General features: G+C 46.5%; 1 protein-coding gene across 1 annotated transcript; it reads right to left on the reverse strand.

Moving 5' to 3' along the window:
• Positions 1-37: 37 nt before the first annotated feature.
• On the reverse strand, positions 38-23,767 carry atp8b5b (ATPase phospholipid transporting 8B5b). Its single transcript, XM_060038070.1, has 28 exons — positions 23,388-23,767; positions 21,007-21,088; positions 20,708-20,766; positions 20,094-20,207; positions 19,830-19,928; positions 19,440-19,501; positions 19,162-19,234; positions 18,656-18,726; positions 17,622-17,704; positions 17,289-17,447; positions 16,540-16,628; positions 15,954-16,147; positions 13,099-13,307; positions 12,543-12,586; positions 12,243-12,408; positions 11,370-11,558; positions 10,658-10,773; positions 9,824-9,988; positions 9,379-9,490; positions 9,073-9,178; positions 8,819-8,969; positions 8,056-8,239; positions 7,327-7,550; positions 6,842-6,925; positions 6,475-6,720; positions 5,237-5,375; positions 4,728-4,858; positions 38-3,163 (listed from the first exon to the last, which is right to left on the reverse strand). Exons 2-28 carry the CDS (start codon positions 21,059-21,061, stop codon positions 2,876-2,878), a joined length of 3,612 nt encoding a protein of 1,203 aa, XP_059894053.1. The 5' UTR covers positions 21,062-21,088; positions 23,388-23,767; the 3' UTR covers positions 38-2,875.
• Positions 23,768-23,806: the final 39 nt, after the last annotated feature.

Raw genomic sequence — 23,806 nt, forward strand, 5'->3', positions numbered from 1 at the left:
AAACCAAAGAACAGTTGAAGTTAATGATTTCCTTAACTATGTTTGTATTTTTATTCTTTGACATCATGACACAGCAGAATGGCATTTCAAGTAAGAATTACAAAATAGTTGTTGAAAGATAGAAACAAGGCAAAACGTAAAAATTCAAATTAGCAAAATGCAATTAAACATCCTCAATTTACAATATCTCTAACAATACCAAGAAAATCAGCCAAATATTACTTTGTGGTAATTCTGAGAAACATTTGCCACAAACATTGGATATGAACAAGAAAATAGAAGGTAGAAGACACCGTGAACAAGGAATATTGTTTGGGCTCTCAACATCTTCTTCCACTCATGGTTGCATTTTACCCACGAACCCTTGGGGCAGAGGTCAGTTCCTAATCCCGAGCGCTGCAGCCCTTAGAGTCAGCGATGATGACGTTCTTCAGGGATCCAGAGTCAGTCCAACTACGGCTCTTGCCCCCTAGTGTACCATGGAGGTCCTGGCTATAGATTCTCTTCTCCGTAGTTTGGGAGAGTGGGACTAGCTTAGCTTCCCAGTCCCACCAACCATATTAACAGATTGGGAGACAGAGGAGCTAACCGGCTAGCTAACTGGCTCGGTAACCATCTAGCTTGCGCGTGGGGTTCCCAAACCAGGGATAAAAAGGATTGATTGAAATAGATTGAAAAGAGTGACCAGCAATTGCTTGAGTTACGCCAAGCTCTGACCTCCGCAGGCCATCTGTAGTAGCCTGGGAACCAGAGCAAACTGCAAGCTCATGTTTCATTTGCCCTGGCGTATGCGTCTGCCTCCCTCCCCACTCAGACATATTTCCACCAGTCAACGTCCGGGGTCGGTAGATTATGGTGCAGCCTTTATACGATAACAGTACAGAGGAGTTCCCTATGTGAGCATTTTTTATAAAAACCAAGATGGCTGCTTCTGGTGTGTGGTTGCTCTGATTGTCTATCCAATTGTGTCCAGAGGGTTTTACGTCTGCCTTGATAACACCAATGGAAGAAAAAAAAGTCTCAGGGGTTCTGGACTAGGCATTTGCTAACTGATCTGGGAATGTCAGGCTGGATTGTGTGACTGCATTGAGCGAGGCAGCTTACCGCTTAACCTACACTCCCCTTGCACTCACTGTAAACTTACCACAAACACTCATTAAAAAACATATGAAATTATTCCAAAAAGACGGTACTTCCATACGACACACGAATAACAGAAGTTGACACGGAATCAGAAACCCTAATGCTGGGCCGGACTTTTTCTGGGCTGGATTGGTGTCAATTGAGTGTGACATGGTTAAATTCTTGTCACTAGGATGATGGGTCAGTGGTTAGGGGTAAGGGGTGCTGGTGTGGTCGGGGTTGGAACCCAATACCGTTTAGCTGGAATTAAATCAATCCAGTACCATGACACACTAGAATATCCTGTGAGGTCATTTTGAATGTGATACCTTACTGGTGCTTAGAGTAATTTTTAAATACTTTCTGTTTAACGTTACAAAGGCACAAGAAATGTAATCATTTGGTTAATGGTCCCCCCTAAACTCACACATTTTCTGAGCTAAATTCTCTGTCAAATCTTTCCTCTGCCGTCAATCAGTCAATACTGCCAAGGAAATTAAAACAAGGATTTGTGGACAGGGGGGGTGTCAACAAAGAGACACACTGGAGACATGTTCTTGCGTTAGTCATTCAAATCTATTTGGTCATAAAAGCAGAAAGTTGCTTTGAGCGAAACCCACCAACCAATTCTTTCAAGACGCCAATAAGGAGCAGGTAGCTCTACGATGACTACTTAGTCAGCAGACATTGGGGTTTGAACCCAGAACCTTTTCAGCTGGGAGTCAAACGTCCTAACTAATACACTATCCTACCCTTTGTGAATGTGTCTTCTATACCCCTTTTCCATTGAAATGACGTAGTTTACAAACACATTAACCGCAAAGACAACCCTGACCCCATAAGGGAAGATTTCTAGTCCATTTCCTCATCCACCTCCACCTCCAGATTCACCTACTTCTCATCCATACTTTAGGAGCAGACTGCTTCCTCCTTACTTCTCCTCCTCCTCTTCCTCTGTCCCCTAGGAGCACTGTGCCACCTCCTCCTCTGTCCTCTAGGAGCACTGTGCCACCTCCTCCTCTGTCCTCTAGGAGCACTGTTCCACCTCCTCCTCTGTCCCCTAGGAGCACTGTGCCACCTCCTCCTCTGTCCCCTAGGAGCACTGTGCCACCTCCTACTCTGTCCCCTAGGAGCACTGTGCCACCTCCTCCTCTGTCCTCTAGGAGCACTGTGCCACCTCCTCCTCTGTCCCCTAGGAGCACTGTGCCACCTCCTCCTCTGTCCCCTAGGAGCACTGTGCCACCTCCTCCTCTGTCCCCTAGGAGCACTGTGCCACCTCCTCCTCTGTCCCCTAGGAGCACTGTGCCACCTCCTCCTCTGTCCCCTAGGAGCACTGTGCCACCTCCTCCTCTGTCCTCTAGGAGCACTGTGCCACCTCCTCCTCTGTCCCCTAGGAGCACTGTGCCACCTCCTCCTCTGTCCCCTAGGAGCACTGTGCCACCTCCTCCTCTATGCCCTAGGAGCACTGTGCCACCTCCTCCTCTGTCCCCTAGGAGCACTGTGCCACCTCCTCCTCTGTCCCCTAGGAGCACTGTGCCACCTCCTCCTCTGTCCCCTAGGAGCACTGTGCCACCTCCTCCTCTGTCCCCTAGGAGCACTGTGCCACCTCCTCCTCTATGCCCTAGGAGCACTGTGCCACCTCCTCCTCTGTCCCCTAGGAGCACTGTGCCACCTCCTCCTCTGTCCCCTAGGAGCACTGTGCCACCTCCTCCTCTGTCCCCTAGGAGCACTGTGCCACCTCCTCCTCTGTCCCCTAGGAGTGCTGGGCGGGCTGCTCCTCCTCCGGGACCCTGTTGAGGGCTGTGATGGGGCGGTACAGCTGGGGCTGGCCCTGGGAGAGGGGGGAGTCGGACTGGGGGAAGAGGAGGGCCGTGCGGATCTTCTGCGGGCGCCTCAGGAGGAAGCGGCCGGAGGTGACCAGCTCGCCGTAGCCCTGGGCGTGGGAGAAGGCGTAGCCGGAGCGCCGGGTGCTGATACGTCGGGCCGGGGGCCGGCGAGGAGCAGGAGCCGGCAGCGCCTCCTTACGCACCTTGTGTCTCACCTGGAGGAGGAGGGAGAGGGAGGGGAGGAGGGGGGAGGAGGAGGGAGACGGAGGGGAGGAGGGGGGAGGAGGAGGGAGGAGGAGGAGGGAGACGGAGGGGAGGAGGGAGGAGGAGGAGGGAGACGGAGGGGAGGAGGGGGGAGGAGGAGGGAGACGGAGGGGAGGAGGGGGGAGGAGGAGGGAGGAGGAGGAGGGAGACGGAGGGGAGGAGGGAGGAGGAGGAGGGAGACGGAGGGGAGGAGGGAGGAGGAGGAGGGAGAGGGAGGGGAGGAGGGAGGAGGAGGAGGGAGACGGAGGGGAGGAGGGAGGAGGAGGAGGGAGAGGAAGGGGAGGAGAGAGGAGGAGGAGGGAGAGGAAGGGGAGGAGAGAGGAGGAGGGAGACGGAGGGGAGGAGGGAGGAGGAGGGAGAGGGAGGGGAGGAGAGAGGAGGAGGAGGGAGAGGGAGGAGACGAGAGAGGAGGAGGAGGGAGGAGGGAGGGGAGGAGAGAGGAGGAGGAGGGAGGGGAGGAGAGAGGGAGGGGAGGAGAGAGGAGGAGGAGGGAGAGGGAGGGGAGGAGAGAGGAGGAGGAGGGAGACGGAGGGGAGGAGGGAGGAGGAGGAGGGAGAGGGAGGGGAGGAGAGAGAAGGAGGAGGGAGGGGAGGAGGAGGAGGGAGACGGAGGGGAGGAGAGAGGAGGAGGAGGGAGAGGGAGGGGAGGAGAGAGGAGGAGGGAGAGGGAGGGGACGAGAGAGGAGGAGGAGGGAGAGGGAGGAGGGAAAGAGAGGGAGGTGGGAGAAGATGAGAAGGAAAATAATAAAAACAGATGGGTCTTTACACACTTTTGTTATAGTCAGCTAAAACATAAACCCAGCCATTTGTTCACCTACCAGCATCTTATCTAGTGTATGGTCTCCTGTATTGTACATGCATTCATATCTTATATAAAGTACATTGTGCAAGTGTTTGTGGGGATGATGGCTGGTTTATGCAGCCTCACCGGGCGGAGTCTGATTGGACTCTGGGGCTGGGTGAGGCTGCACACCAGTTGCACATTGAGCATCAGTGTGCACAGGTTAAACCAGACACCACACACACACACACACACACACTCGGATGGCTGCGGATCATCCTTTCCATGTTCATTATCACACCTTTGCAATACACCCATTTTTAAGACCCCCACCCTGCGTCCTTTGTCTGAAGGAGCCCAAAATAAGTCACCTAAATGGAGGGTGGCATGGACATTTGCTGCATACATAGCTAGTGTATAGACATACAGCACATATCTAAAGTATATAATAAACGTAGAACATATTTACGGTATAGAAAATAGTATTTATCTTGTGTATATTGCATAGTACATATCTAGAGTATAGTACATACAGTACATATCTAGTATATAGTACATACATATCTAGAGTAGTACATATAGTATAAATCTAGAGCATGGTACATCACTAGTGTATAGTACATACAGTACATATCTAGAGTATAGTATGTTTAGTATATATCCAGTGTATATTACACAGTACATATCTAGAGTATAGTTCACATACTGCATATCGTATGGTTCTGTAGCCTGTACCTTGTCGTTGATGGTGGGCCACAGCTGGATGAGTGTGAAGCGGTATGCGACCACGGGCAGAGCACAGAGGATGGAGGTGAGCAGGATGGTCAGCCACACGTTGGGCTGGTTCAGGGAGTTCCTCGCCGTGCCTGTCGAGGAACCGCGTCATCCCAACACGTCTCACATGCTCTGACATCATCTCAACTCCTCCCACATGCTCTGACATCATCTCCACCCCTCCCACATGCTCTGACATCATCTCAACTCCTCCCACATGCTCTGACATCATTTAAACTCCTCACATATGCTCTGACATCATCTCAACTCCACCCATATGCTCTGACATCATCTCAACTCCACCCATATGCTCTGACATCATCTCAACTCCTCCCACATGCTCTGACATCATCTCCATCATACACTAGCTGACATTACCACCCCTTTCCTCCGCTCATATGGTACATGATAGTATTTGCGGTTGTGAGATGCTGTTCAGGGCCGTTACCAGCAGAGGGCACATCACTCACCAATGAAGGGAAAGGTGGAGGTGAAGATGAGAAACATGCCGTTGCTGTACATGGTGAAGGTGATGGCAAAGTAGGCAGACAGACTGCCCCACACAAAGAACTGATTCACCGCTGTCCAATAGTGGGTGTCCAGACACAGCTTGGACAAACACACAGATAACAGGTCACTCTCAGCTCACACCTTTCACGCATTTCTCTTTCTATTCCAGCACATCAAATATATGATCTAACCTGTATGAGACCTCACCTGTACATTATCTGCCCTTTACATTCCCTACCGGCTCATTAAATCAACCTGTAAATTAACTCACTGTTGCTTACCTACCCTGTATAAGACCTCACTGTTCATTACCTCCCCTGTATATGACCTCACCTGTACATCACCTCCCCTGTATATGACCACACCTGCCGATTACCTCCCCTGTATATGACCACACCTGCCGATTACCTCCCCTGTATATGACCTCACCTCCCCTGTATATGACCTCACCTGTACATCACCTCCCCTGTATATGACCTCACCTGTACATCACCTCCCCTGTATATGACCTCACCTGCCCATTATCTCCCCTGTATATGACCTCACCTGCCCATTATCTCCCCTGTATATGACCCCACCTGCCCATTATCTCCCCTGTATATGACCTCACCTGCCCATTACCTCCCCTGTATATGACCTCACCTGCCCATTACCTCCACTGTATATTACCTCACCTGCTCATTACCTCCCCTGCATTTGACCAAACCTGTTCATAACCTCCCCTGTATTTGACCTAACCTGTTCATTACCTCCCCTGTATGTAACCTCACTGTTCATTACCTCCCCTGTATGTAACCTCACTGTTCATTACCTCCCCTGTATATGACCTTACTGTTCATTACCTCCCCTGTATGTAACCTCACTGTTCATTACCTCCCCTGTATATGACCTCACTGTTCATTACCTCCCCTGTATATGACCTTACTGTTCATTACCTCCCCCAAATATGACATGACCTTGGTACGACCTCACCTATGCCTTTACCTCCCTGTGCATTCTCACCATTGTTAAGTTACATTTGTGGTGCCTCTATTCTATTATTTACGGTAGCCATTTATCTGTTTTAGAAAGTTCTTTGTGTGTGGCGGGAGTTTCCCCGCGGTGGTGGCGATGCTGCAATGTTATGATGTGGAGGGCTTGAAATAAACAGATTCAACAAGTTGTATAGGAACAACTATTGAAATGAACCAACCCTCACCTGTATAGTGACGGCGATGAGCAGGCATGTCTGCGCCAGCAGGGCGAAGGACTGGTAGTCCACGATGTCCTTGCCGTCGTCGCGCACCGTGTCGTACATGGCGGCCCAGGGGATGAAGAAGAGGATGAGGGAGCTGTAGCAGCTGTGCATCATGCAGCGTACGAAGGCCTTCTTGCTGAAGTAGAGGTTCAGCTGCCCCGGGGAGAAGAGCTGGGGGTGCTGGGAGCTCCAGCGGTCGTTCACGTCCTGCACGCACCGTGAACCGCAATCACAATCCGAATTACATTTATTACATTATTGTACACAAGATTACAATTATTTGGCTTGGTTCCTCAACAGACACATAGCAGCAACAAGACGTACGTACCTGGTCGAAGAGGCTCATTCCGAGGACTGGCAGAGCCGTGTAGACCAGGTTGTACAGAGTGATGAACCACTCGTCGTACACAGTCTGCAGGGGAGGACACACAACCACACACACACACACACACACACACACACACACACACACACACACACACACACACACACACACACACACACACACACACACACACGCAAGGCTTAATTTCATTGGCTGAATGTTTGTTCAGGTTCACAAGGGCCTTCATTGGGAATTTAACTGTTTAACGTGTCCTTCGTTTCAATAAGTCATCCTTCATCATTAGAGGCGCAGGCCACAAAGTAGGCTCCTCCTCCTCCACAAGTTACTGCTAAAGCTAGCTACACAGGAAAACCGACTGTTCTCTGCTGCCACCTACTGGACAAAGTGTGAATGACAGCAGGTAATAAAAACGTCGGACCACAACCAGATAACCCCTTTGAATCCACTCCGTCACGCTTCACACTCACCTGTGCCGAGAAGCCGCAGAAGAAGGCGTACCAGAAGTGGACGAAGGTGAAGGTGAAGTTCTTGTAGAAGAAGTAGCGGAGGAACTTGCACATGCGCAAGTAGGACCAGCGGCCGTGCACCAGCAGGAGGCGCTGCAGGTAGCGGAACTGGGCGAAGGAGTAGTCGCTGGACAGCACGGCCTGCATGCCCTCCTGGCCGGAGATCCCCACCCCGATGTGGGCCGCTAGAGGGGGCGGAGCATATGTATCAAATCAAATCAAACTATTTATATAGCGCCTTTCATACAAAATTGCAATCCAAGGTGCTTTACAATAGAATGCAAATAATTTTTTTTTAATAAAAGGGATTCAGAAAAAACTGTATTAAATAGGTATGTTTGAGGGTTTCCTTTAAAGGTCACAGATTGTGATGTCCTCAGCTGTCCTCAGGCAGTTGTGTAGGTAGGGGCGGGGCATTTAAAGAGAGAGGACATGGCACAGAGAGGAGGGTGGGGCGAGGAGAGAGAGAGGATGGGGAAACAAGAGGGCTGGGGGCGGAGTCAGGGAGAGTAAGGTTTGTTTAGAATTTAACATGTTTAACGTACACTTTTTCTTACTTTAAAAAAAGGTGCACAAGAAATTATCATAATTTGGTCGACATGTAAATAAAAAGGCTCCTCCATTGGGAGAATGTATCCACACCCTCCCTCATGCTATCACATAAGGCGGCGGGCTTCCCCCCAGTCTCACCCTTGATCATGCTGACGTCGTTGGCTCCGTCGCCGATGGCCAGCGTGACGGCCTGCTTGTAGTGCTTCACCAGCTCCACCACCTGGGCCTTCTGCAGCGGCGTGACCCGGCAGCAGATCACCGTCTGGCACATGCACGCCGTCCGCAGCAGCTCCAGCTCCAGGTCCTTCTCCAGGGCGTACGCCTTGGGAGGGGAATTGTGGGTAATGAAGTTTGCAAACAGGAAATGGAATGTGGTCACGTCGCGCTTTGAGTGAATTTACACCCACTGAAACAGTTTACAACTAGTGCCCCACATTCACCCGTTTATGCTCCCATTCACACCGACAGTGGTGTCAGCCGTGTGAGGCAACAACCAAATGCCAGGAGCAGTTGAAGTCAGGGGACACCTCACCTCAACACACCCGGGAACAAACCAACTACAGGAACCGTTTGAGGGACTCCCTCTCCCAGAGTTTAATGGTTGATTTAGACATGTTGGCTGACTACTGAGAGCATTATGTTCGCAATTGTGTTTTATGTTAAAGTTTATAGCTTTGCTTTAGGGATTTTCTTTTCGCTTTAGTGCACTATGGGGTTACTCTTTGAAATGGACCTAAGAAAATAAATGGCATTGCCTTTGATGAGATGCATAGGCAGATGTTTAAAGATGAGTGTAAAAGAATGAGAGAAAGATGCCAAGATCAAAAGAGGATTAGCCAAAAGATTGTAGAACACAACACATGAATAGTTAATTTAGCTTCCTAGCAGTTGCCTCCCGTACCAGGCTGTGTCCGTTGATGACCAGCGCGTACTCTCCGTTCACAGCCTCATCCTCCACCTTCCTGGTCTTCTGGCGCCAGAACAGGCCGGCCCGGGACTCAACCACCACGGGCTTATCAGGAGCGTCTGGGCACATCGTCCTCCGGGCCTTCCTGCAACACAGGAGGACAGGGGAGTCAGTCAGTCAGTCATGCCGAGTAGCATAGGGAGTCCTGTTGGGTTGCCATCCTGGTTCCTCTCCTCGGTCCTACTTACTCCAGCTCTTCTCGCACACCCTCCGCCGTGTTGGCCGCGACGATGAACACCTCCGTCATGTCCTCCCGCAGCATGTTGCAGGCGTAGCCGATGTTTTCCGCCGTCTCTGTGGCAACACACACACATGCTGAGACCAGAGCCTTCCGGAACCTCTCAGAACCTCAATCCTACCAGATGGCCCGGTGCCTCCTTCTGTTTGAGGGAGTTTGCCGGGGTTTGCTTGGGAACTGCGACTGTTGGCATGTTTGGCGATTAAAACATTCCAATAATGTACATAATGAATTATCGCCATTCTCTTTTCCCCACCTTGTTTGTCCCCTGTCAGCACCCATATCTTGATGTCGGCTTTAGCCAGCTGCTCGATGGTCTGTGGGACGCCATCTTGGAGCTTGTCCTCCACCGCGGTCGCTCCAAGTAGCTGGAACCACAACACACACTGGAGTCAGAAACAACTGCTCTACCTTTAAGTGTACACTGTTAAAGCCTGTGTACCCACTTCACAGTACAATTGCTCCACAAAACCCCCCAAAAAAAAGATATTTTTTATGAATACATTTTAAACTTAAAGCTGTAATCAAAACGGTTGCAGGACAAAGTAGCCGTCTTTCTTCTTCTCTGCCAGATTACGTTTTAAAAAATTATGTTTCGAACCCAGAACATTTCAGCTTCAAAATACATTAACCGACGGCGAGGCTATCCTGCTTAATAACGATGAAATCAAACAGAAGTAAAACAAAGTGAGTGAGCGGACCATGAGGTCTTTCTCTATCTCCTCGTACAGCTCGTCCAGCCGCTCCTCCTTGCCATCCATGGCGATGTTGGCCTCATGGTGGCGCCGCCTCCAGTCCTCCATGTAGTCGTCGTCCAGGTCCTTGTAGGCCAGGGCCAGTGTGCGGAGGCCGTCCCCCGCATACTCCTGGACACACAAACAAGACAGTGTTCAGGAGACATTGAACCCAGGGAAGATCTTGTACCTCCACAGTAAATAGGCTGGTTATTCAGTATACAGGTGCATCTCAATGGATTAGGATATTGTGGAAAAGTTGATAATTTCAATAATTAAATTTAAAAAGTGAAACTCCCAAGTGTTTTTTGTGTGTTCATGAGCTGTAAGCCACAATCAACAAGATTGATGCAATGAAAGGCCTGAAATATTAAACTTTGGGTTTTGAGAATCTGTTCAACATATGAGTTTCACTTTTTAAATTGAATTATTGAATTAATTAACTTTCCCCAATATTCTAATTTATTGAGATGCACCTGTAAATATTCACAGTAAATATTGATTCTGATAATGTTAAAGCGTGTATAATTATTTTTTTAATTCACAGAAGGGAATAGAATATTATCTATAATATATATGTAGAGATGTATATATCGATATATAGTTCTCTATATATTTAGTATATACATAAGAATGCTTTATTTAGCGTGAACTTCTACAACATACTGTACTTTACTTATAATATTTGAATGATAAGCAATGACAAAGTAGAGAACAAGTCCTCCCACATGCAGTCCTTCTTTGGATTCTCTCAGTACATAATAATGCCCAATTCACCGATCCTATGGTACTCATACTCACATTGAGATGGCTGGTGGTGGTGTCCTTCAGCTTCAAACACGAAGGGTGGAGCCTCTCGTACACGATGGTGTCAGCCCCCTTACAGAACAGGATGAGCTTCCCCTTGGGGCTACGCACTGGTGACCACACACACACACACACACACACACACATAGAGGTTAGAACAGCATTCATAATAATGCTATCAGCTGTATAGGGGGATTATTTGTTTATCAACACGGCGGATGCGCAAGCAGAATGATGGCAAAAGGAAAATTTGTTTCACCGGTTGCCATGGTTATCTCCGTGTGGTAAATTTGCAGTTGCGGTGTTAATTAGCGATTTTGTCAGCTTACTGTTACATTAAACTGTAATCAGAAAACGCGGTTATATGCTATAGACCCTATAGTGTCTGTGGTATAAAGGCTGGGACAAATTTCAAATTATAAATATGTACACTTTATGTTGAAAGCATAGCGTCGCGATTCCCATTGAAACGAATGGAGTGGTGATTATTCTTCAAAAGGAGAGCTCGTAAATTGGGAAAAATGAATTAAACTGTAATCAGGCAACGCGGTTATATGTTATAGACCCTAGACTCTAGGGTCTATAGACCCTCCTCGTCCTTGTCTTACATGTGGTCCTGTCTCACCTATTGTATGTACTGTCTTACATGTGGTTCTGTCTCACCTGTCTCCCTCCTCCTCCTGTCTAACATGTGGTCCTGTCTCACCTATCACGGACATCCTCTTGCGGACGTTGTTGAAGTCCAGCACGGCCAGGAGGTCGTAGGTCACCTCCTGGCCCATCTCCATGATGCGGATGGACTCGGGGGTTCGGGATCGGAACACGAAGCCGAAGTTCCTGGCGGCCGTGACCAGGGCGCCCTCGTCTGGGGACTGGGCCTGGTAGTACAGCTCCCCTGGAACACACACGCACCGTGGGTGAGGAGGGGGGACAACAACCTCCTCCTCCTGCTGTTGGTGGTCGGGGAGAGACGGGGGCATCCTGGTATATACAGGTGCATCTCAATGAATTAGAGTATTGTAGAAAAGTTCATTCATTTCAATAACTCCATTTAAAAAGTGAAACTCATACTGTATATTCATTCATGAAAACCGTTTTCATGAGCTGATTAATCATCAAGTTTAATAACGATAAAGGCTTGAAATATATCACTTTTGGTGTAATAAATCTATATAATATATCAGCATTACTTTTTTTAAATTGAAATATTGAAATGAAGCTTTTCCACAGTATTCTAATTCATTGAGATGCACCTGTATTATGTTTTAATTGTATAGGATATCATGTCCATCATGTCAAATGTAATTATTAATTAATTGACATGGCACTTTGCACCTTTAGGAGAAAGCCCTGGCACGGTCACCTCGTGCACGTATGTTGATGAGGGCATCTGATTTACTTTGGTCTCAGGACCCATCAAATCAATAAAGTTTTCTCCTTTTCATTCTTGAAACACGCTAATGATCAACACAGCAGACCAAACAGCAGCAGACTGTATATACAATGCTAATGCTAACGGCAGCCCTCTCTGGAGCAATCCCGGGGGGGGGGGGGGGGGGGCACCAGAGAGGGTCCTCACCCTCGGTCTTCTCCTCGGGCATGACGGTGTGGCAGAGCGCCAGCAGGCGGAAGAAGTGCTGGCCGGCGAGGTCCCCCTCCCTCACCAGCTCCACCAGGCTGGGGTCGTGGAACACAAACTTGGGGTCGGCCAGCTCGTTCCAGGTGAAGTCCACCGTCTGGGTTTTCTGTAGTCACCAGAAGACAACTCAGTTCAGTTCAGTACTTTATTTTTCCCGCAAGTTTTAACTATACTTTAACACTAACACTGCAACTGCAGTTCACGATGTTGGAATGAATGGCGAAGAATTGTACAGCTTACGTCCGTAATTTCAACTCGTTGTCCCGTAAAGTCAACCACTTCCCCTGGGGAAATAGAAAAAAAACGATTTAAACATCAATTCATTAAGTTTCAACCCAAAAGTATATATTTCTTTCTAATTTAAAAAAAAGTGCAAAATATGCTGTATCTTCAACAAAATTAATAAAGTTTCTACCTATACCTCCAAATGTGTGTTTTCAACTAAATTGGACAATATTTTTGGTATATTCTCCCAAAAAAATTATAAATATTGATATGATTGAATGGTTACCTTAAAACCCAATATTGATTTATATCTACATTTTAGGGATATTGCTGATGCTTTTATCCAAAGCATCTTACAACGATTCATTCACACATCGACGGTAGAGTCAACCACGCAGGGCGACAGCCAGCTCGTCGGGAGCAGTCAGGGTGAGGCGTCCCCTCGACACTGAGCTAGTAGGAGCTGGGGATCGAACTTGCAACCTTCCGGTTAGAAGTGAACGCGCTCCACCTCCTGAGCTACTGCCGACCTATTCCCGCATGAGGCGGGAGACTTCCCCGATGCTCCTACCGTAGGACTTCCCGTTGATAGAGCACTTGTTGAAGGTCATGATGTTCTGGGTGAGGGTCCCGGTCTTGTCACTGAAGATGTACTTGATCTGGCCCAGCTCCTCGTTCAGTGTGGTGGTCCGGGCCTGTGCCGGGGTGTCGCTCTTGGGGTAGTACATCTTCCTGTCCCAGTCGATGTAGAAGCTGTTGCCCAGACGGATGATCTCCACACTGAGGTGGGACACCCACACACACACACACACAAATCAATCGTTATATTAAATGATTATTAATAAGGAAAATAATGAGGATGATATCTTTAGATCAGCTTTTTTATGTAGCATCTTTCATACAGAGGATGCCGCTGCATTCATCAGCATGAAAGTGCTCTACAAACCCGTAGACTCGAGACGTTGATCAATGCATAAATTCAGCAACGGGTAATAGTATAGTAATAGTTCTCTTTAGGGTGTACTGTTTGTCAGTTAGTCAGTTAGGGAGGCTTGATCAGTTCTTCAGCATGAGCCTACAACTGAGTTAAAACTGGCTGTCCCTTGGCGATCTTACCGAAATGAAAAGAGGTTGTTTTGGTCACCTTGCTAATGTGGGACCCAAATCAAATCTGAGTCCAAGAAATCAAGGGAGTCCCTATTGTTTTGAGGCCCAACTTAATGTTTTCAATGATTTCAATGTTATCCTCATTAAGCTTTATGAAGTTATTGCTCATCCATTTATTGACAGTAGCATTAGTATAATTTGGTTAAACAGAGATGTATGTTTGGATTATCACCCCAATAGCTATTTTAGTTTACAGTGGTGATAATGTAACCAAGCAGTAGCTTATTCACTGAGAATAGTAAAGGACTAAGACAACTTCCTTGTGCAACACCAAAACATATATGAGGCTCTCCAGACTGAGAAAGTTCTCCCTGTAATATATTTAAAGGACATATATTACATTATGATTCCTTAGGACGCAGTCAGACAGACCAACTCAAAGTGGAAGACGATGAGGAACTTGTGATAAATCTGTCTTATGCTGCACTTAACTCCAAGAGAACCAGAACCAGACCTTATTAGTGTCAGGGTTTAGTCTGCCGTCACAAAGAGCAGTAAGTGAAGTTACATTTTTATCTGTGACCAATTACAAATGCAGTGATTTTTTTATGTCAGAAAATTCACTGAAAATTCTAAATCAATTCAAAGCCATGTGCGGATTGTGGTGATTGGCTGGTTGAGGCCGCCTCACTTGACCTAAGTCAGGCTGATTAGAATCAGGGTGAGGCTGCACACCTGTGGTGCATTGGCTAATACACACACCCACACACACGTTAGCACGGACCACCTGCTCTGCTGGTTACCTTTTGCCAACTAGCCAATAATGGCGTTACATCATCTCCCTGTTGTGCTTTGTGTCGGAAGAGCCCAGCAAAGCCAATTAGATGGCGTGTGGCAGGGTCTACTTCCACTCTCCAGACACCTCCCCAAGGTCTACTTCCACTCTCCAGACACCTCCCCAAAGTCTACTTCCACTCTCACTTCCCCAGTCTCAATGAAGCATCGGTCTGTCTGCTGCCATGCCGTCTATCGAGACAGCCTCTTGTGGAGGCTGTATTTTTGTATGAAGTTAGCAGTAAAGTAGTCTGGATTGAGACAGCCTTCAAAGGCAACATAATGAGTCACTACATCATGGTGTCGCAAAAATACAGAAAGTCCTGTCAAAATCAATTGTAGCAAAAGCCGTAGCAAGCTTCTTATTTGATATAACTTAGATTTTTTTTTTTTCTTCTTAGTTTGAGCAAGTGCAGGGGATTGTGGGACATCTTGACAAACCAAGGATATGTTCACTCTGCCTCAAAACCTGCCTCGTTGGAGGAACCTCGGCAGGCAGCGTATGTTGTAAACATTAGAGTGAGCCATGAGTCAACCTCTCCCCAATGCAGCCTATTCAGGCAGCATTTTAATCGTTTGGGACCCAGATGTGTGTTCGTTGACGGGTTGAAGCCGCCTCACCTGGCCTGAGTCAGGCTGATTAGACTCTGGGGCTGAGTGAGGCTGCACACCTGTGGTGCATTGGATAATCAAGACACAGACGCACACACACATGAGAGGAGAGTTCTCCTCTCATCTGTGTCATGTCAGCATGTAGCATGTTCCCCCTGCTCTGCGGGTTACCTTTTGCCAACTTGCAATCAACTGGTGTTACAACGTCTACCTTTGTTCTGCATGTCAGAGGAGCCCAGCAAAGCCACTTATTGGGTGTGGTTGGCAGGGTCTAGTGCTACACTTAGGTCCAACAATATACTCTCTGAACCAAATATTTAACTAGCATGAATGGACTCCTGTGTAGTCCAGAGTGTCGTGTCATCCAAAGCATCTCTTTTAAACTCCATAGAAGAAACCTGATTTCAAGAAGTTATCTTCTGTAAAAGTGATCACAGATCCAGCATCTAATAGAGGCAACTTTGTGAGGAGGCATGACTTTTGCCATCGTTGTCCGTGTCACACGCTATCTCAGTGATCGTTTTTGCCCTAAAAAATAACTAAAACCTCAGCTAAAACAATGCTGGTTGTTGCAAACCAATACTTTGTTAAGCGGATAGTAGAAATAGAGAAAAGAAAAATACAAAATTAAAAGAAAGATAGAAATGAAGTAGAGAGCGTCCAACCCCAACCTTGTTAATGAGCACAGAGTGAAATATTTTCAACCTTCGATCAACGGTTTAATGGAAAATTTCACGACCAGTTACAATTCTAAGAACCACACAAATGACAAGATTAACATGAAAGAACTCAAATTGGAATCCTCCTCGAAGTTAAACACTAATTAGTATAAAGTAATTATATTGTCCACCACTAGGGGGCTTCTGAACCAACCTGACGTAGAGCGAGATGGGCACCACGGTGTTCAGGATGATGACGTAGGACCAGAAGGTCAGGAAGGCGGAGAATCCGGCGTTGACGCCTTTCGGGCGCGGGAGGAAGGCGGTGAACACAGAGCCCTCTCTCACCTCCCAGATAGCGTTACCCACCGCCAGGATGCTGCACATCACGGCCAGAAAGCCAAAGATCTGGAGAGGAGAAGGGCACTCCAACTTTATTGATGCATCAAAAGCCCTCAGTGCATTATTTAATAAAAGATAATTGTCAATGGACTGCATTTATACAGCGCTTTGCTAACCAGTGGCCAATCAAAGCGCCTTACAATCATTGCCTAACATTCATCCATTCATGCACAGACGGTGGAGTCCACCATGCAACAGCCAGCTCATCAGGAGCAGTCGGGGTGAGGTGTCTCGGCTCGAACTAGCAACCCTTCCAGTTACCAGCCAACCGGCTCTACCTCCTGAGCCACATGCCGGCCTGTAACAACAGCGGGTGTGTGTGTGTGTGTGTGTGTGTGTGTGTGTGTGTGTGTGTGTGTGTGTGTGTGTGTGTGTGTGTGTGTGTGTGTGTGACCTACACACAGAACCAGCACGTTCATGAGGCCGTCGATGCTGGTCCGTTTGAACACCGTCTTCCCAGAGTTCTGCATCAGCTTGGTATCCGGACCTGAGGACAGGAAACATGGACAGAAAATGAAGTCTTCTCGATATTTTAATGGATTATTTATGGGTTCAAAATCCCGGAAAAGTTGGACCATTGACGTCGTTAAAGATCGGTCAAACTGTTTCCCATTGTTTTGCAGTAACCGATGGGATGTTGCATGCTGGGTATTTTCACAACCCACGTACGTTCAGAAGCTACTCTCTCATTTGAGGGGTGTGCCAGTGTGGGGGATCCCCTTTAAAAGTACCTAAGATGTTATAATAACATTTTATAAGAACTGTGACAGTTTGTTAAATGTATGATATGTAATTTCTCCCGCTAGCGATCTGTCAGGTTAAACTGACGTAAAATAGACTGATATTTAATTATCATATCGATAAGTTTGATCTCTACTGGCATGTTTACCAGTAGAGATCGTGTTTAGTGAGTGAGTAAGCCTTTGACATGCAACCACTTCAAACATAACAGACCGCTAACTTCAATCTACAGATTTACTGATTTCTCTGGGTTTGAACATTGTCGGAAACATTTGGAATACTATAAGTACACAACTCAACAAAATACAAAACATAATCCTTTTTAGATGTTACTTATCCTACCGTTATCAGTAGCAGTTATTTTATACGCAGTACCATCAGCGCCCTGCAGGGGTCAGTGTTTTACCTCCGAAGACGACGAGGCCGAAGCACCATTCGGTGTTCCTGAGTGTGCAGCCTCTCAGCAGCACCTTGTCGTTGTCCAGCGCGTACGTCTGCTCGTTCACAGTCAGCGTGCCCTTGAACTTGTCCAGGCGGTTGTTGGGGGGCTCACAGCGCACCTCCCCTGTGGGGAACACACATTTCAAATTAAAAGTCCTCCAAAAAAGTAAATTTGACTGACAAATCTATTCATATTAAAGCAGGGAAATGGTACACACTTTATTACACACCACTTAGTAGCAACAACTTTATTTAAACTTTATTTAATGACCCTTTACAGTTGGTGTGTGTGTGTCACCTTTGAAGCTTCCAAGCCCGGGGATGCTGTCGCCGATATCTCCTGTCACCGTAAGGGCCTGTTTCACCTTCAGGTTGGTCTCCCTAGACACACACACACACACACACACACACACACACACACACACACACACACACACACACACACACACACACACACACACACACACACACACACACACACACACACACACACACACACACACACACACACACACACACACACCACACACGACACAAGACAGAATGTTCAGATCCCGGCATTATATTACCTGCTATAAAAGTGTAACTGAACCCACTGTTTTAGCCCCAATTCGAACACTATGAGATTTAAAAAAAAGCATTGTGATACTTCTTTTAATTTAATTTGTATATATAAATGAAGTATCATCCGTTAGGCATTTACCACTGGATTGACAAAAACTTGCTTTTGCAAGCTGATGTTGAGCTTAAGTGCAGGGCTCATGGATAATTTTGGAACTTAACCACAAAGGAAAAGTGTCCAACCATGAGGACAAATGCTACCTCCTTGACAGCATTATTGGCTCCACTTATTTATGCCAGTCAGCCTTTTCCCACATGAAGATTATTAAGTCTGTGAGTCAGTGTATACCATATGAAATGTGCAATACAAATAAACTTGACTTGACTTGACTAAGTGCAAATACCATTCAACTATGACTGATGGTAATTTGAAAGCCTTCTTGAGAACAACTACCAGCAGCTACTGTCCGGACTATGCAACCCTGGCTGACTCCATTCACCGCAAGTCATCAGAGTATGGACTCAGTTTATATAAATAAATAGATGTTGAGCATTTCTTTATGTAGGTAGATCATTTTGAAAGTAGCTTGCAAGCCCAAAAAGTGTGGGTATCCCTGCTTTAAAGGATGGTCTTATTTTAGTACCAGGGACGACATGTCTGGGGGTCATACATCCATATCAAAACGAGTAGACCTTCCACTGCACATTTAAGTCCTCCAGCATCCCAAAAACCACTAGAATAATCAAGTAGAATAAAAAGTGATGCCATACCCATCCAGCTCAGCCGTTTCTATGTAGACCAGGTTCAGAGGCTCGCTGGAGGTCAACAGCAGCAGATCAGCCTGGGATAGACAGTCAGAGAGACTGATGGTCAGACAGAACCACAGACAGACAGCCACAGACAGACAGACCCAGAACGACAGCCAGACGGACGGACCCCGAAAGACAGCCAGACGGACGGACCCCGAAAGACAGCCAGACAGATGGACCCAGAAAGACAGACAGACAGCCATAAAGCGACAGACAGACAGACAGACAGACAGACAGACAGACAGACAGACAGACAGACAGACAGACAGACAGACAGACAGACAGACAGACAGACAGACAGACACACAAACACACAAACACAGACAGACAGACGGCCAGACAGACGGCCAGATAGACACACAGACGGCCAGACAGATGCACAGTGACAGACAGATAAACAGACAGACTTAGAGTGACAAATACATGGACACACGGACATACAGACAGACAGAGAGATCCGTACTCACCGTAACAAACTGGTTGTTCTCCAGTTTGATGACGTCTCCAACCTGAACATTCATCCACTTCTCACTCCGTAGTCTGGGAGGAGAAGACATGCAAGAAGCATGTTTAAAAAGGAAGAAAGACAACACACACACACACACACACACACACACGCACACACACACACACACACACAAACAACCGCATAGAGACACATGCGCAAGCAGCATGTTTTGAATATTTTCACTCCAGTGAACTTTAGACTTCCAGGGATTTGGAGACTTTGAAAGTGGGGACTCACTCTCCATCGATGAGGACGTCCACACAACGGTTGTTCACCTGCTTGTCGCTTCTGTGCCGGTTCTGATTTGTCGGGAAAATTACCAGGTGAAGTCATGAATTCATCGTTCACCCAATTCAACCATAAACCAAAGACTATTCGCTTTGATCAATAAAGCGGAAGTTTGCCTCTAAGCGATGGTGTCAATGAAATTACAAGTACAAATACAAGCAGTACTTTCTGTTATCTACCTTATCTGTACCTTAATTGAATAGGATCACCATAATAATAATAATAGTAAAAGATACATTTTATACATCAATTTATGAATACATCAAGTAACATAACAAGTGTTTATTATCATCGTGATCATCATGATGGCGATAATAAATAGTATCTGCCGTCTCTCACGATGTCATCGCTGGCGTCTTTGACGGCAGTCATGGTGAGAACCAGAAGGAGAGGAACCACCGTGGTGAACCAGGAGAGGGACGAGATCTCAGGGATTAACTGGGGACCAATACACACACACACACACACACACACACACACACACACACACACACACACACACACACACACACACACACACACACACACACACACACACGTAGGTAGGCAGGCAGGTTGATGGATAGGTCTCTAGGTAGGTAGCTAGGTGGTGTGGAAACATACCTGCAGTATCAACAAGACCAGGAAGTAGGCGTTGGCCAGCCTCTGGAACTGTTCGAAGAGGTTGAGCGGTAGGAAGCTGAAGACATTGTACTTAGAGGTCCTGATGGCATTGTCCTGGGAAAGAAGAACAGAGTGCATGTTTAAAGAGACATGTGCATGCACTGTAGTGCACGTACAAACATACATGCGAACGCGCTGTAGTGCACGCACAAACATACATGTACACGCGCTGTAGTGCACGTACATGTGTGCTACATGGAACATGGGCCATTCAATTCAGCGCAGTGATTCATGTTTCTGTTTGGTATCAAGCAAACTATATACATGGGCCAGATAAACAGACGGAGAGAAAGATGGCTAAATGAACCGTATATGTAGACCCTTAGCTGAATGAGCTGAGCATACACAACACAATGTTCAATAACTGAAGACACACGGTGGTGCCATGAGGGTTTGCTGATCGCGCCAACTAATAAAGAATCATTGCAATACGGACCAGGAAGTAGAGATAGTGGCCAGTGAGGGGAGGCGAGATGGGGGAGGAGGCGACAGTTGGTTCATCTCAGAAAGAAAAGTTTATATTGGTTATGGTTGGTTAGAGATTGTCCACTCACAGCGTACTGATAGGGGAGGTTCAGAGGTCGGTTGTTGGCATGGATGTACCGCTCTTCCTCTTGAACAGGAAGTGATATCATGAATAAGGAAACAATGTGAGGATACAAATCAATGACTACAGCTGCTAATACTTCTAATTATAATAATAATACAGTTAATAATAGGAACACTTTACTACTAATACTTAGGCCAATAATACAATAAATATATTAACAGCAATAGTATAATCACATGCTATAATTCTACTATGCTAATAATATACACACAAACACACACACACACGGAGGGAGCTTCTTACCTTTTTCCCTTTTTTTCCCACACAGGGACTCAAAGTATGTCAACAACGAACCCATGGTCAGATCAGTGATGTCATGCTACACCTATAAAGTGAACAGTGATGTCATACTACACATAAAGAAAGAACAGTGATGTCATACTACACCTAGACAGAGAGCAGTGATGTCCTACTACACCTAGACAGAGAGCAGTGATGTCATACCACACTTAGACAGAGAGCAGTGATGTCCTACTACACCTAGACAGAGAGAAGTGATGTCATACTACACCTAGACAGAGAGAAGTGATGTCATACTACACCTAGACAGAGAGAAGTGATGTCGTACTACACCTAGACAGAGAAAAGTGATGTCATACTACACCTAGACAGAGAAAAGTGATGTCATACTACACGTACACAGAGAACAGTGATGTCATACTACACATACACAGAGAACAGTGATGTCCGGGAGGTTCGGAGGTTCGGAGCATAAGCTCGGAGGAAAGTGCTTTGAACACTCTGTTGGGTCTGAGTTCAAAGTTTTGTGTGGAAATAAAGCAACCCAAATCCTCCGAGATCACGTCACAACAATTGCTGCCCATTTCATTGATAGACTAAAGTGAACTTGCAGCAAGCACTAAGAGGCGAACTTAACATCCATTCTAACGTTTGCGTTACGATATAGCTTACAATTATAAACATCACCTGATACATTTTTCGCTCATGTTCAACCATCGCAAGCAGTTCTAATAACTGTTCATCTGAATCGGCAAAGAAGCGCAAAGAGGTTCCTGCGGGCATCCATACTTGTTGCTATGAAGTCTAGTCTCACTCACAAACCGGTTTTATGTCATAGCCTAAGAACTTCTGAGAGGCGTTTCCTGAACACTTTGTTTCGGAAGTGAAGGTGTACGTAAAGACGCGCAAGAGCTTCCGAACCTCCGAGCTGTTTTGAAAGCGGCAAGAGAGCAGGGACGTCAAGATGTCACCTCACTTCAACAGATGGGTGGACCAAAATGGCGGGTAGGTAGGCATGAATAGCGAGATAGATTGACACACAGACAGATAAAGAGCTGCAGAGAGACATACAGCAAGGTAGGTAGATAGATCGATAGATATAGATGTAGCTAGGTAGGTAGATAGATCGTTAGATAGATATAGAGGTAGCTAGGTAGGTAGATAGAATGATAGATAGATATAGACATAGTGAGGTAGGTAGATCGATAGGTAGGTGGTTCAATATAGAAGTATGTGAATCAGTAGAGAGATATTTAGTGAAGAACTTCGTACTACCTATCCCAGAAAAGTTGAATCTAAACGACGTTTGAATCGTAATGAACCCATGACTTCCTCGTACATTTATAAATATATAGAGCTTATATGGCTTGGTTATCATGAGATGGCGGCCACTCCCTCTCTTCTTCGACCTTTACTACCTTCAGAGCACCTGCCTGTTGATAAGCCAGCCGTCCAAGGTGAGAAAGAATCCGTCCAGAATCATAGAGCTGCTCCTATGGCTTCATACACTCAAAGTCACGGCTATCATCTGATCTGATCTGATATATACTTCAGTCTACATACTCTTTACTAACTCAGAGTCACAGCTATCATCTGACCGGATCTAAACTTCAGTCTGCATACTCTTTCTCACTGGGTTGAACACAAAAATGTATAGATTTTATAATATACGTAAACATTTGATAAATGCTGCCATTCACGTCAGTTTAATCTGGATCGGTAGAATCATTCGATGGAATCACTTCATCGTTCACACCGAATGTCCAAATACATGAAAGACACCCCCATGTTGGTCACATCTTATTTAAACAACCACAAGATTGAAAGCCTCCAGAACTTTATATATGAAAACAATTTAGCTTAAATGATTGAGGCTGAAGTTTCAGTGAACTATCTGTGAAAAATTGATGCTCCTAATACAACAGAGAGAAACTTATAATGTATCCAAACATCTGCACTTAAATGCTGTATTCTATATATATATGTATTCTATATATATATATATATATATATATACATACACACACACACACACACACACACACACACACATATGATGCCTGGCCCAGTGATATGAATAGGTTATTTATAGTTTAATAACGATTCAGTTTCCACCACAAACCCATTCATATCCTCAAGCCACATCACATCACTGCAGAGGTCCACCATAACCACAGCCATGGCCATATTTCCTCAAGTCAAGTCACAGGTTTCCCTCTCTTCCTTATCTCATCAGATCAGCTCCAAGTTCATGTGTCCAGTAGGAGTCGACCTAGTGACCAGACCCTGGTGGTGCTGTGATCCCACCCCTGTGCCCGGTCCCTCCAGTCAGGTGCCCCAGTGGAGGTGGAGGTGTGCGGTCGGGTAAATGACGAGACACGTACCTGGGGAGGAATTCTGGTTTCCCGGAGTCCTTCAGGAGCCGTGGAGGAGCGTTGGGACGGAGGCTTAGGACACAAGGGAAGGGGAATTACAAACACACCAGTCGGACGCACTCACCAACACACACACACACAAACGTCATAAAAGCAGGAACCGACGGAAGTAAAGCACAACCGCTCCCTCCCTCCCTCTTGGATAAGGGGCGATCGAGGAGCGCGAAGGCACGTCTTTCTCTCTCTCTCTTTACAACAACAGGTGCTCACACACTGACCCCGCCCCCTCGCCCAGGTAGGGGATCCACAGGTGGGTTACAGAGAGAGAGAGAGAACGAAAGGGGAGGGGGGAGTATATATAGAGAGTGAGAGACTGAATGAGAAAGACAGAGACAGAGAGGAGTGTGTGTGTGTGTGTGTGTGTGTGT

Source organism: Gadus macrocephalus, chromosome 19 (genome assembly GCF_031168955.1).
Source record: "Gadus macrocephalus chromosome 19, ASM3116895v1".
In the NCBI taxonomy this organism is placed as follows: domain Eukaryota; kingdom Metazoa; phylum Chordata; class Actinopteri; order Gadiformes; family Gadidae; genus Gadus; species Gadus macrocephalus.

Excerpts from the sequence above, each read along its gene's own strand:
- atp8b5b (XM_060038070.1), bottom strand. The coding sequence starts at position 21,061 with ATGGGTTCGTTGTTGACATACTTTGAGTCCCTGTGTGGGAAAAAAAGG. Across the intron at positions 12,409-12,542 it reads AACGAGTTGAAATTACGGAC|AAAACCCAGACGGTGGACTT; the intron begins GTAAGCTGTACA and ends TGGTGACTACAG. Across the intron at positions 9,179-9,378 it reads GCTGACAGGGGACAAACAAG|AGACGGCGGAAAACATCGGC; the intron begins GTGGGGAAAAGA and ends GTGTTGCCACAG.